General features: G+C 43.0%; 1 protein-coding gene across 2 annotated transcripts in view; it reads left to right on the top strand.

The window, feature by feature from the left end:
• The window catches only part of robo3 (roundabout, axon guidance receptor, homolog 3 (Drosophila)), a 128448-nt gene that overhangs the window by 55654 nt on the left and 57794 nt on the right, over nucleotides 1–15000 (top strand). The window contains exons 1-2 of one of the 2 annotated variants that reach the window (XM_077020464.1): nucleotides 1863–2454; nucleotides 13724–14050. In XM_077020464.1, the coding sequence (XP_076876579.1) occupies nucleotides 2391–2454; nucleotides 13724–14050 (391 nt within the window). In that variant the 5' untranslated portion in view covers nucleotides 1863–2390. Of the gene's footprint in view, nucleotides 1–1862; nucleotides 2455–13723; nucleotides 14051–15000 lie in introns of those variants that run through there. The other variant, XM_077020462.1, reaches the window with a different exon arrangement.

Raw genomic sequence — 15000 nt, 5'->3', positions numbered from 1 at the left:
TCTGACCTGTAGCCTTACAACTAATGTTATTGCCAACCAGGCGTATTTGTGAAATGTGACAGATTGTCTTTTTATAGTTCAGAAGACGTCTTAAATTACTGTAGCTACGCAAATATGTGTTATCCGGCAAGCTTAAACAATAACCAGGGGAAGACCAGGATATGCATAGTGACAACAAAATCGAAAAAACAAAAACAAACAACAACAAAAAATCCAGTCAAAATATCACAACTAGGGGGAGCGAACAAACAGAACTACAAAAACCAACGATACAAGTAAAATACGGCACGGCCTACCGTTCTGTTCTGAACCGTCGATAAGGATATGGAAGACTTGTGGAGCTGCAGGGGAGTTTTATAAAGGTGCTGAAGAAACAGGAGACGGAACGTCGAGCACGACTAATTTAAAATATTAGCACTGCTGCAAAATGTCAAGCATCAAGTCAGCGTTGACAGTAATTCATCACGGTATTCACTGAATCGACATGACTTTAGGCTAAAGCGTCGCTCTTCCTAATTACATCTGCATATGTACTCAAGCACCATATCGATAGTTTAGATAACAGAGGGTAAGTGCTTACCAAATTATAATCATTACTAATACAATAAAACCTCAGACAACAAAACATCTTTGCATTATGATAATAAATATCAATGGTGCATTTTACTAATAACTATAATTAGTTCATATTTTGTATTATATTAGTATTTTTAGGTCCATTACTAAAGGAATCACGTAGAGCTGGCCCTCCCGGCCCATGTGTCTGTGGACTAATGGCATCATTGGCACGTGGTGATGTGACGGCGCCATAATTCTCCGCGTAACACGATTACGCCGCTAAATTCATTGACTGCACACTTTTCTATGACAGGTTCAGCAAATCTTTAATGGTTTCCTGAGTGCATTGCATCACTCATATGAGAGATGAAACGAATTTAGATGGAAACAGCATCATGTTTTATTCAATTACATACTAAGACTCAATTAATCAGTTTTTTGGCAATTAAGTTAAACAGACACATGAATGAAACATGAGGACAATCGCAGGGGTTGTTGCGGCGGGAGGACGGGGCCCTGTGGTCGCTTTCTAATGTAGACTAAACCGAGCAAAATGAAGATACATATAATTTCATGTAAATACAACACTAATAACTATTTTTAAACGATATTATAATAAAATATACAGCGCAAAATACGATTCCTTCCTTCAAACAGATCTTAGAGAATGCTCAAATTCAACAAGATGTGTTGAATATAAAACAGCGCATCCCTGTTTTCGGATTCATTGCTGCTGTTTGTCAGAATTACGTCCAGAGCCGCTATCACCCGGCGTTATTACCCGCAGCAGACAGACAGGCTTCTGTGTCATCTCTTATCGTCTGAGGCACATACCACGCTAATGCGCCGGTGATATTACTTTTCACTTTTGATCAAATCAGAGACCAGCACTGCTTGCATTCAAATGAAGGCATTGTTTCTGATTGTTGGTTTGGTTTGAATCTGATGTTTCAATGAAATAATTGCTGTCGTCTTTTTCTGATTTATTTTCAGCGTTATTCAGAAGTTTGCAATCAGCATTATAACTGACGCACATTATATATTATGCCTACTTAAGTTCAAAGTGCATTTTCTCTACCTATCAAACGTTTTACGCCAGAAAAGTCAGAATAATGTGACATCTACACGTAATAGAGCAGCTAAACCTGGAGGACTAAATGGAGAAGCTTGCTTGTAAAAAGTGCGAGTAAAAGTGGAGCTCCTGTTCCTTTAAGACTCGGTCCAGTTTGGGTACCTAGTGAAGGAGGCTAGGGGGTGGGCTGGTACCTAGTGAAGGAGGCTAGGGGGTGGGCTCGAGCCTCCACCACACAGGCGCTGCAGGCGCAAGTTGTAAGCGCGTGCATTCACTCCCAGGCGAAAGAACGGGGGCGAGACATGGAAGACACCAGCGTGAATTACTGATGGAGAGTGTTTTCCTTTCTTTACTTATCGAGAACAACATGTAAATAAATGAGCTGTTTGCTTCTTCTTAATATATTAGTAACTCTTCACACTTGCGAAAACCGGGGGCTCATTTAAACTCTTCATTTATGCAAGCCGGTTTGCTCACCCGTTAGACTATCCGGATCATCGCCGCACCACCGGAGTCAAAAGAACAGACGGGGATGTGCAAGCGAGCCGTTATGGAATTGGAGTGATACTTGAACTGTGAGAGGAGATTATATGTGTTGGGTCGTCTTCTGTGTGACTGAAACTTAGTGGTTGCCCGTACAAAACGCACCTCAGTCCCGTCTCGCGTTGGATTGTAAACGCCTTTGGATACTTACGACTCTGGACACTAATTGCGTACTTATAGACATCCCATCACAAACTTGACTTTGTCCCGGAGGGTGATGGAGTTTTCTGGGACTTTCCATGCCTTACCAGTTATATGCACGCTTATCTGTTTGGTTTATGGTAAGTTGGAATAACAACTCCGATGGGTTTTGCTTAAGGTCCTTCACGAAGGCTGTTGAGTGAGTGTTGCGCTATTGACAGCGTGGGAGGCTGAAATGGAGATGCTGAGATCATGGTGTAGCATTTGAAGAGTATGTAGAATGCAAGTTTGATTTAATAACTAAACGTGAGTGTCGCTTTGGCAAAGATATTGAGGATGCATCCACTGCATTGCCGAATGCCACGGGAGCCGTAGAAAGCGCTTAATGTTGACATTGTTTCCCTCATAAGTATTCGTTTTATTCGTTTTATATGAGTACTGTGTTGATTTATATGAGTACTGTGTCGTTTTCACGTACGTTTAAGCCTGTCCCCTTCCGTACAACATTCTGCCTCAATGTGATACTAAAAATTAACATTTTTAGTATAGCCTATATGTTAAAACAGCCAGTTTATCACCACAGTCCGCCTAGGATAGTTTTACAAATCATGTTACCGCTCTGAAAAAGTGCAATTAGAGGAATCACGTGGAAAAAAAACTAGTTAAAAAATATATATTTTAAAGAAAGTCAATTTTTTTGAGTTCGTTTACACAAACATCACGAAGTATTTCAACTAACGAACAACGTTTCTTTGCGTTTCAACAGGCTTCCACCAGAATGCTTTTGACTGACGTGGTTTAGTGTTCATTATTTCCAGGTCGGTCCCATCACTGGATTTGCTGCTAGGCAGTAGCTTGTTTTTATGAGGCAGTAAACACTGCCTGTGAGAACTGCCTCAGACCTCACAGCTCCCATCTCACAATGAATCAGGAGGTTGTAGAGGTACCCAACAAGGAAATGACATTTCAAAATAATACTTCACTGCTATAAATGAAATCTACGGCTCTTGCAGTGACCTTACAAGCTGTTCTCAGCTCTGTCCTTCACACAGTAAGTTGCAGACATTCACTGAACAAATGTAGGTTGAATTCAGTCGTATGTCCAAGCTCTGATGGGTGAGAAGCTTAGTCTAAGTTTGCATAGTTTAGTGGTAAAACCCTCAAGGCTTCAGGTGAGAGTCCGTGCTGAGTCTGTTGTGTGCAGGACAGAGTCTGCTACTGGTGTGTACCCGGGGCTGCTGGCTCTCTGCTCTTACCTTTTCTTACCTGATTAAGCTTCTGCAAGCAAAACAACTAGAATTACACCCAAAGGGCTAAACTATGTCATTGTCATCTCTTCTTCTCCAAGCCATTTGTGTGTGTGTGTGTGTATGTGTGTGTGTGTGTGTGTGTGTGTGTGTGTGTGTGTGTGTGTGTGTGTGTGTGTTTGTAACTACAGGAGAACATGTGTTAGCACAGTTCCTTTTGAAGCCTCCAAACAGCTGTCAGTTCCCCCATGATTGTTCCAAAACATGCAGTTAAAGAGAGAAATGACTCTTAGTAATAACACACAGAGCAGACACGGATTTCTTGTGAAAATGTCTCTGTACAAAATACACCTTGTCTTTTTTCATCCTAAGCTATCCTATTAAACAAGGCAGATAGCAATCAGACACTTTAAAATGACCACATCTCTCTTTTATACTCATCTGTGGTTAAATACATGGAGTACTGAGTTCTCCGTGTTTATCTGTACTCTCTGATGTCCTAGAGCTCACCATCATGTTGTTGCTAGTCAGCAAGGAAGATTGTGTGTGTGTTTGTGTGTGTGTGCATGTGTTTGTGTGTGTTTATGTGTATTTGTGTGTGTTTGTGTGTGTGTTTGTGTGAGTGTGTGTGTATGTGTGCGTGTTTCATGAGCATGTTTCACAGGGTCACCTTATTTGTGCGCTCACACATAACTCCATCATGGCTTGTCTTTGTAAACAATACAGTGTTGAGAGCCTGTCAGTACTGAGGCAGATAAAAACTACCATTTCCTACTGAGCAAGCTCTGATGTCTCTCTCTGCATTTGTGATGGCTATCTGATCTGCACCGTGAGACAATAGAGGCTTCAGACAACACTACTCTTTTTCAAGAAATCTACTGATAATACATTAAATATCTGACACCCAAGAATGCCTTATCAGTGACCCTAAACCTGAAGAATTCACATGCACTAGAATTGTTAAACAACTTCAAAAAATAAATGAGACGCTGACTCTGACAACTCTTATCTCTCATCTAAAATGAAACATGTAAGATCTAAGGCATTGCGAAAAAAAAAGCTCTGGGGTATTTGAACTCATAAGGGAAGCCAGAAGCACAGTGTTGTGAGATTTGGCAGGACGTTTGGCGTGAACTCTGCAAAGATGCTGCGCGGGCCTGACGCTTCTTCTGCGAGGAGGATCAGTGGGTCCAAAACACAAGACACACAAAGCATCAGCATAAATCTGCCAATACCCACAGTCCTCGCCTCTAGGGTCGGACAGCTTAATGGACACAGCTCATTCATTACTGTGGATGTTGAGGTGACTCCAAAGGATGGCGTCATATTGGGAGACCCCAGATGTGTCCATGGACGCAGGGAGAGAAGGAGAGAGAGGCAGAGAGAGAGAGGGAGTGAGAGAGAGAGAGAGAGAGACATTGAGAGACAGAGAGACAGACAGAGAAAGGAACAAAGCCTGAAAACCACTGCGAAGTTGATCATTATATCACAGCTTTTTCAGCTTAGTGCATTTTATCCTCCTACATCCTGCTCTCGCCTTGCTGGCACTGAGAAACTGTCCAGTGGCTCAAAGCTCAAGGTGTCTAGTAAACAGTTGGTTTGGTTTCAACTCTTGGTCATACGGCTGTTCATATGGCAAGAGGGTGTGCTGTCAATGTTTAAGAGTTATCCAGAATTGGACATGATCTGTGTCTGTCTGGCATCAGTTCTTTCATATAGTTTTGCCATGGAGTGATATGTGCTTTGATCTCCGCTTCTCTAGTTAAGTACTAAGTGGAAGATTGCTGTGCAGGAACAGCTGTGACTATTATAATTAGATAAAGCCTGTAAATATGAAGATACATTAGCCACACTTTCTGGTTGCTGTTCTATTGTAACATAGATGGGAACATGGTCATCCATAATATGTTGTGATGGATTGCTCTTTATATATAATGAATATATAATATACAATATTATATGCAATCACATCCCATCTTATACAGTTATAGCACCGGTGCTGTATGACTATAGTAAAAAGTAAAAAGCAGATCTGTAGTGATATGGAACAAATCAAGGAAAGAGCACATGCAAATGGCCTAGAATGAACAATGCACTCAATTATACATACATTGGCACACATAATAGAACCCCATATACACACCTACAGATATCCATATACACACCTACAGATATCCATATACACACCTACAGATACCCATATACACACCTACAGATATCCATATACACACCTACAGATACCCCTGTACACACAGATATGTTCTAGATGGACCTGCGGTTCCTAGTATGTGGTAACTTGGATAAACCCAAATACAAAGAAATCCATAGTGGGATTCTAGAAATCCACAAATAGCAGGACCTAGTTTAGTTGCCGACGATATCTATAACTTGGTACTGTCACCTCTGAGTATCAGTGTCCACACACAGTCAGCCGTAAAACACTGTGTTTTGGTCCCAAACAGCAGGAGTGTGTTTTGTGGGTTTGCATACAGTGAGTGTGTGTGCTGCCCTTTGAGGACTCAGTGTATCATCTGAGCTTTGGAGCTTTTGTTTTCGCCTGAATGTTTGCTTGGTGAGGTGAGCAAACTTGGCTGAGTGAGTGTGTGTGTATTTTGTGTGTGTGTGTGTGTGTGTGTTGTGCTTTTGAAGGACACTGTAAACAGTAGGCCTCAAGGCCATGTGTGTGCTCTCATTAGGAGTCCTGAAACTAATGACGCAGGCTCTGTCTGCACACTCACACACACACACACACACACACACACACACACACACACACACACACACACACACACACACACACACACACACACACCTCACTCTGTACTCTCTGTTCACGCTGTTCTCTCTTCCTTTGCTGTAATTCGGCTGAGGCTCCCTGCCACTCTCAAACATGCGGCCTGTCTCAGGAAAAAAAACAAGCAATTGTCTTTGATTTGAGTTTAGAATTACTTTCAAGTTATTCGGCACAGGTTATTACTTGCACAATTGTTGTTTAATGGGTGTGTCGATGGAAATCACAGGTCAGGAGTTGATTGTATTGATCACCGTGGAGCTCGTAATGAATGAGGCTCTGTCTGTTTTTGTTAGTTTTGGAAAGACTGCAGTGAAAAACAAGGTGATTCTCCTCTCTGTTACTTCGGAGGCACAAACTCTGGTTCAGTCTCCAATGATGGAGCGCTCATTCTACAGGGATGGAAATCCTATTTTATTTTAATGTCGTGGGAGACTGAAGTGTAATTAGTTTAATTAAAAAACATTACTGATTACATTTTGCACTTGACCCAGATCGGGTGACTTTACACTGGATTTGTGGTTGTAAAATTCCAAGCTGTTCCCAGTTCATTTATATTTGCAAGAACTTAACATCAGCTATAGGAAAGGAGGTGTTTTGAGCATTCACTCCCTTTAGTTAAATCTCAGTCTCAGGCTGCAATGTCACTTCATTAAATTGGCATTATTCTCTGATTCCCATAGTACAGTTTTCCCTTTCAAGCTGTGATATAGCAATGAAGTCATTTAAAAAAAGGATCACAGAGCAACAAAACAAAGCAAATCTGAGTGGAAATCACCAGGAAATAGCCAAACAGATCACCTGGAAATAGCCACACAGATCACCAGGAACCAGCCCAACAGATCACCAGGAACCAGCCAAACAGATCACCAGGAACCAGCCAAACAGATCAACAGGAACCAGCCAAATGTCAGCAGGACAGAAGTGAGCACCAGCATGCTGGCTGGGTCAGTGAGGAGTCTCTAGTGAAGGCTAACACACCGCCCCACTGACAGGGACATGCTGGAAGAAACAGGGCCATCCAAACTAATGTGACTGGGACCAGAGAAGGGTTTAGGGAGTGCTGAGTGGTGCTCAGTGTGTACAGGTGTGTGTGTGTGTGATTGGCCGTGTGCTAACCAGGGTGTGATAGTGTTTTATGTCGTCAACATGCAGACCATAAGCTATTTAAAAATAGTGTCTAAAAAAATAGAATACTGGTGTCCTGTTGCCCGAGTAAAAAAAATATACTTATCTTATGGAGACTTTCAGACTGACATCACCTTTGTCAATTACAACTTCCACTTATTCAAAATAACCACATCATTTATAAGCACCACTTGACTTAAATGTTAAAGCTTTTAGTCTAAATTCAGTTTCAAGAGCAATGTACATTCTGACAGATGAATGCGCTATAAAACAGACCGAGGTGCAGAAGGTCGTTGTAAACCATTTTTTCTCTTGGAGGCCTAATTTAATCTCTCGGTGTAGGTCGAATGTTTGAAGCAGTTTGGGGGTTTTCCTACCCCCTCATTTTCACCATTTCCTGTGGCAATCATCCACCATCAGGAAAACAAAACACTTCCTGGTTGTGATCCGTTATCTCCTGCGGCACACTGGGAGTGGGCGGTGCAAATGATAATATGTGCAGCACCACCCACATTGAATATGCAGATGGTGATAATTACATGTATAACATAAAATCTGGGAATCAGTTACTGTGTGTTTGATTGCAATCTCCTCTTCTGCCTACTGTTGGATTTATGTATAGACACTGAAATGAAGTTAGATATCTGAATTGAAGAACCCTGCGGTTGGGGACCATGTGAATTTAAAAAGCAGCAGTATCATTTTTGGCAGAACTGTGGTGGGTATCTAAACATTTGTTTGCTTTGATTTGTCTCTTCACTTGTATTTTACCAGAAGCTACAGTATGGGAGGTGAAGCAGCATTCTGAAAGATCCTTTGAGGTGTTAATTAGCAGTTGGATTTAGCCCAACTTCTGTGCCTATCCATATACAACGCATAGGCTACAACCCACATTGTCCATGTGTGTACAAATCCATCTTTTTCGAAACTGCCGTTCTCACCCACACCCCATTCTCCCTGAGCAAATCCTCGACCAGACATGGTGGATCTGTGAAGGCCTGACCTATGGGCATTTGGGTCAGGCAGGAAGTACAGAGGCAGGATTCCGTGGAGACTAATCCGGCGGAATTTGAGGTCCGTGGGCCACCACTGGGAGGACCAGGAAACTGATGCTATCTCTGCCAGCTGTGGTATGCTGGCTACTCCTGTTCAATCTCCCCTCTTAGCCATAGTCAAAGCACTGGAGAGATCTGTTTCGGGGGGCCCTGGTGACAGAGAACAGCTGCTTCAAGGCTCCACTATCGCCATCACGCACAATTTATCATTCATACTCCACTTCTCTTCCTGCATCTCCACTGGAGAAGTCAACACCCCCTTGAGATACGTGATACACCATCAACATATATTCCAGATGTATTTTTCTTTGGCTGCAAGAGTTAGAATTACACAAGGTCAGAAGAACAGTGTGGTGTTATTGTATGACCATCTTGTAGAGATGGGCTGGAGAAGCTGCGCAAACTCGGCAAACCGTTTACAAAAACTCACAAACATAAAACAAAAATCAGTAAAGTCTAAAAAAGAAAACTTCAGCAGTTTAGTGTTTTGATTTCATACAGCTGCTTGTAGTCATTTCGGTTCAAGCACACCAGTTTCTTCTTCTCACTGGAGCAGAAGAGCCCACAGGCAGTCTCTGCTTTATGGCCTGAGCCCCAGTCTGCCTGTGGTGCTGCGGGCTTTCTAAGCTAACCCACAGAGAGAGGGAGTCTGTCAGGCCACACTACCCTCATTCACTCAGAGCTCTCCTCCCTCAAACCTTTCCCTAAGCTTCAATGCAAAGATCAATATATTCCACTGAGCACTAATGCTAAGCACTAGCAACTTAGCCTTTTTTTATTGTTGCTGGGTTACCAAAGCCATGACTAGCATAATGATCGACTTTGTGTTGAGGTAAAAAAAAAATTGTATATTTTGATATAGTTCGTCCTTATCTAGAGTTTCTAATTACAATTTCTGAAGTGTTCTCTGGTGTTTTATTTTAAATGAATCTTAGCATTCATCAGTAGAATGTTTTCCTTTATTGAATTAATTTTGATCACTGGTTGAGTATTTAGGATTACTGAACATTTTCAGTAAACAGGGGGTTTCTCTTCGGAGATACCTGTGGCAACAAGTTTCTATAAAACATCAAAAGTGGATTTTCAAGGCCAGTAAAATTAGCCATGGTGAAACATTTTAACACATTATTAAATTATTAAATATTTCTAAGCTTTGAGCTGCATCAAAGCTTACAGCTACACAACCTCTGAACCCAACGGAGATCATAAGTTTACTTTCAGCCAGGATTGGTGATGACATTCGGCCCCTTCTCACTGGAGAGCCCCTAACCCTGTCACCAGTATACCTCATCGTAGCTCACATCTCCTTAAGCAGAAATGCTGCTTCAGCCACAGTCCCTAATGCTGTAAGGTTCTGTGTTGTTTTTACCGTTGCAATGGGATTCCTTGACAGCTAGTTTGTTTAATCCATCCCTGCTTCTTCAAACTCGAGCGGAGAAGCTGTTGATCCCTTAAGGACAGCAGAGCCTCTTCCACACACTCTGTGTAATTCTCTTTGAGACCGTGTCTCTGGCTCACTGCACCCTGGCGTCAGAGCCCCCTGGCCAAGGGGCATGGCTTTACGGCCTTGGGTTTGTATTTTCATGCAAGTGTTCCCTTTGTTGTGCTGAGTGCAAAGAAAAGGTTGTTGAAGAAAGGGTGCTAGAGAAGACACCCCCACCTCCTAATTGAACCGAGGGAAATGAATGCACATTTGCAAATCAATTCCCAGAACCCAGTGAAAAACAGGAGGAGGGAGACTGTAAAACAACCCTCTGGTTAAGGGGGATAAAAGCTTCCTCTAAAGAATTGCAGAACAGGGGAGAGGAGAAAGTTGACCACTCCTGTTGCTGTTCTCTGGGGTTGGTCATGCATTTCTGTTTGGTGCCCTGGTCATTTTAAAAGCTTGAGTTAAAATAGAAGTTTATTCATCACTGGTCCTACAATAGGGCTATGACAGAGACTGTTGTGTTTTAGAAATGACTTGTTAGCATAGGATTTGACCATAGCTTCTGAATAGCCACCGGATGGTCTTTGTGAAAAAATCGGCTGCATCTTTTGCAGATTTTACCATGTGATAGCAAAGAAATGTTGAATCTCTTCCTCCAGTTCCACATATCTTAATTAGTGGGGGTGTCAGGGCTTTATCAGTCTTAAGACCCTTCTGTGTATACCTCAAGGCCTTCACACATACTTCAAGAGAGAGGACAATTATTGGATTGACCTCTGACCTCTTCATGAATGGTTGTTATAGAGAGGGTATCCTGTCTCAAAATATTCCGAATATTTGCATAATTATTAGGCTGCTCCATTGATCGTAGTCAATTCAGTGTTTTGCAGTGTTACCAAAATCAGAGTTGTTCCCAAAATTAGTTAACTAATGTGTCATGCTAGCATGGTATATATGAGTCCTTATAAGTGAAGGATGGTCCAGTGCTTGGTGTCTTTGGTACTGCTATGCACCTCTTTGTATGGAGAACGAATCTATAGAGATGTGTGGAAACTTTGTTCTTTTGAGGCTTTATTTCACAGGGCCTCCCACCATCCCCTAGTAGAGGAGATAAATCTTCATGGTGCTAAAAGGCCTCGGGGATGAACGTAAGGGACTTTGGTGCCACAGCTTCACTGTAGGAGCTGCTGCCGTTCACACCTCCTTCCTACGCAGGACATCAAGGTCAAACACTCACTGAGCAGAAGATCCACGGAGCTTGGGTGCTCATGTCGGTCGTGGTGATGGCTCACTGGAGACCTTAATTCTTGAGACCTTGCTTCTTGCTTCTTACTTTGTGTGCAAGGACAGTGGGAGGCTAGTTGTCCACTTTTCATGTGGACGTGTTTAATGGTAACATATGATTGTCAGCAGCTGTCTAGATGTTCCCAGTGTAGCTTAACATCTTTCCCTCATTTTTGGTCCAACTTGTAGTTATAGAAGTCGGCTGAGCTTTGAAGTCTATTTGTTCGACACAAATCTCAGTGAGTTACACTGATCAGATCAGAGTGTACTCTTCAGCGCTGCCTAGCTAAAGTAGTAGCTTTTACAATGGAGCTGTTGAATTCTCTCCCTCAGACTGTCTCTCAAGTCTAAAGCCTTGTCAGGATGAATGAAATGTGTGTTCTTTCCTGTGTGTAGCTGGGTCAGAGAATCTATATGTGATGTCCCCTTTGGCAGAAAGGGACGCCACAAAGCCTTGTGTCCCTGCAGGTGAATCACTCTGACAAGGTGATAAACCACAGAGATGTTTTTATCTCTGAGTCCTAGATGTCTCCAGACCCTAAAAACACTATTTGTAGGCCTTGTTTTATTTCTTGTAGTTCATGATATATTTAAGGTATCGGCCAGACTTTTAGCTCACTGCATTTGTCAATTCAGTCAAATGCAGTGATATATACAGTAGGTACAAAGGCTATATTGTGACTCTGAAGTGGCAGCTCTGTCTCACTATCTCAGGTCAAACGTATTAGGGTTCTTTACTAGGCCCTGTTTAGCTCATTCTCCAGTCACACACTTCATAGCGCTTTCCCCTTTAAAGAGCCTTGGGTTGCATTTCCTCAGTGGTAGGTCTGCGTGTTTGGCCTGTAATATTTATAAAGCTGCTCTCTGACTCTCTGCCTGCAGTGTCTCTCCAGCACCCCCTGCTAGCCGCAGTCTGTTCGCTGCGCTATATGTGTCCGCTAAAAGCTATTAGCCAAGCCCTGGTGGTCTTCCCCTTCGCCCAATGGCCCAGAAGGCTTTTTGTTTTCAGGGACAGAAAGAGTAACAGGCATGTGGATTCAGAGCTGAACTGGCCGGTGCACATCATGGTGGTTTCGCTTGTGGTCTAATGTGGTACTGTGACACTGCTGTGATGTGCCGTTCAGGTCCAGGAAGAAACAAACAGTAGGGTAATGGTTTTATTTCGGTTTGCATTCATTGCCACATTTTTGGGTATTTTCTCAAAAAAAAAAAAAACTGACTGGAAGGAAATGGGAATTGGAAATAACATGTATGTGTTATTAAAGGTGGATTCGAACCCAAAAAGAATTTCTTCTAGCTCTTGGCAGTTGGTTGGAGTGGGACACTGTTGTGTTTTGTTTAGCTTTTTCTACGTGCTAACATTCCTTCACCTTTTGTTGTTTGCCCAGTGGATTTCAAATTGCCTTATCAGTAATATCAGGAGATGTTCATCACACCTGTGCCAGTCCAGGGTAGACAGAGCCTCATGTCTCCGAGAGGACAACACCACTTTCAGCTTGCAGGGCTCCTGCCTCACCTTGCTTAAACACAAATTATAAACCCCAGGATAATTGTCATCATCATGAATGTAGTAATTATTCTGACAAACACCATCTACCGTTCCTTCCCAGTTCAGGCTAATATCACTGCCGACGGTTGAAAATCCCCCAGCCTGTTGAGAATCATTGTGTGTTGTTGTTATTCATCCATAATTGTCCCGTATTTAAATTGAAGAAAAGAAAAGCAATTTTAATCCGTGCTAAAATTCTCACACCTCTCTCTCTTCTACCTTTTCACAAGTTTTTTGCAAAAAAAAAAAACAAAAAACAAAACAAAGACTTTAAATACAGGAACATAATTTTTATGCATCCCTTTCTCCATTTTGCACCCAGAGTGAGGAATGAAGTGCATTTCTATGGTTTTTTTGGTAACTGTTAAATGTAGAGCATGTCATTTTGTACCATCCAATTGACATGCTGTGTGTGAGAGCAGTGCATGTATAATGTGTCTTCATTCTGCTCTGCCAAGTATTGCCTGAAATAGTATTTCTTTATCCTTGTCAACTGTGGTTTGTGTAAATGACTCGCAGAGAGTTGGCATGCCAGGGATAGGCTTACAGGCTGGGTTTGATCCTTGCAGGCTGGGCTTGATGCTTACAGGCTGGGTTTGATCTTTACAGGCTGTGTTTGATCCACTCTTGTTTGACTCGTATGACTTGTCAGGTGTTTCTTCATTGTTTCCTGTGCGTCCCTAATTACATTTACAGCCCATTTTCTCTGGATGGACCTGTTGTAATTATGTAACGTTCACAATTTAATGGATCAGTTTTGATTTGTTTTGGCCCATCGTGATAAATCACATTTTTCCTCTGTTTACACTGGTGAAGGCAGCATGCGTGAAACAAGATCGTAATCCACATTTTAACCTGTACCAGACTCACCAAACTACTCAGCTCGTCCGTCTGAAGCTCACACACTGTCCTCTCCTCCCCCCCAGGATCTCGGCCCAGACTGGAGGACGCCCCACCGCGGATCGTGGAACACCCGTCCGACCTCATCGTGTCGAAGGGCGAGCCGGCTACGCTGAACTGTAAGGCGGAGGGCCGGCCCTTGCCCATGGTGGAGTGGTACAAGGACGGTGAGCGGGTGGAGACGGACCGCGAGGACCCGCGCTCGCACCGCATGCTGCTGCCCACGGGCTCCCTCTTCTTCCTGCGCATCGTCCACGGACGGCGCAGCAAGCCGGACGAGGGCGTGTACGTGTGCGTGGCCAGGAACTACCTGGGCGAGGCCGTCAGTCGCAACGCATCCCTCGAGGTCGCAAGTAAGCACATCACGTGGGGTTATCGCACTTTTTCTCTCTTTTCGCATTTACTCTTTCCTGTTCTTTCGCCTTCTTGCCACATACCATTCTGCCATCTCTCTTTTCTCTCTCTCTCTCTCTCTTTCTCTCTCTCCATTTTCTCTCTCTCTCTCTCCTTTGTTTCTCATTGCTCATTGCATTTAGATTTTGTTTTGTTGCCTGGCTGGACAGCTCTGTCAGAATGCTGGGAGAAGCAGGGGTCTTTCAGTTTGGTTTTAAAAGGAAGTAAACTGCTGTGGTGAAATGATATGAGTGGATGGCGCTAGGGTGTGTGAACCAGCCACAGGAAGTGTGATGCTAGCTGCTTCCAGGTGACAGATGTTTGTCATAGAATTATATTTACACCATGGAGGGCTTCCCATGGATCCTCTCCAAACTCTTCCAGAAGGACTTCCCTTATTCACTGTGCTCTCATTAAATACAAATGGCACAATGTGATTACAGTCATTCGATTATGGGCTAATCAGTTTATATGTTTATAACACTGTGACTTTTCTTTTGGTTTAAAAAAAAACCAAGTTGTGTCTCAGTGCTCAGTTGTGTCTCAAATCCGTTGGATTCGTAGCTGCACTTAAGGGGCCTGATGTGTTTAGACAACTCTGTCATTGTTTACTTGGTGTCTTTAGAGACATGCTGTGGTCCAGAACCGCACTGTCCCATCAAATGCTTTACCATCTGCTGAAGGTAGCAGATGAGAGCTAATGTGGTGCTCTCATTACTGCTCCCAGGAGAGAGTCATACCGTTCCCACTCCAAGATTTGGGTGGCCTGCCAGACTACCATAGTGTCTCCGGACAGTTAAGTGTTGAGAAAATGACAGGCTCCCTGTGCTTTTGCTTTCTGTGTGTACTAGCCAGAATAAAACGCTTCACCTTGACTTCAGGGTTTCCAAGACCTTCTTGGTCATTTTTA

The sequence above is a fragment of the Brachyhypopomus gauderio genome, chromosome 10 (assembly GCF_052324685.1).
Source record: "Brachyhypopomus gauderio isolate BG-103 chromosome 10, BGAUD_0.2, whole genome shotgun sequence".
NCBI classification, from domain to species: domain Eukaryota; kingdom Metazoa; phylum Chordata; class Actinopteri; order Gymnotiformes; family Hypopomidae; genus Brachyhypopomus; species Brachyhypopomus gauderio.
This window is presented reverse-complemented; position numbering and strand designations above follow the sequence as displayed.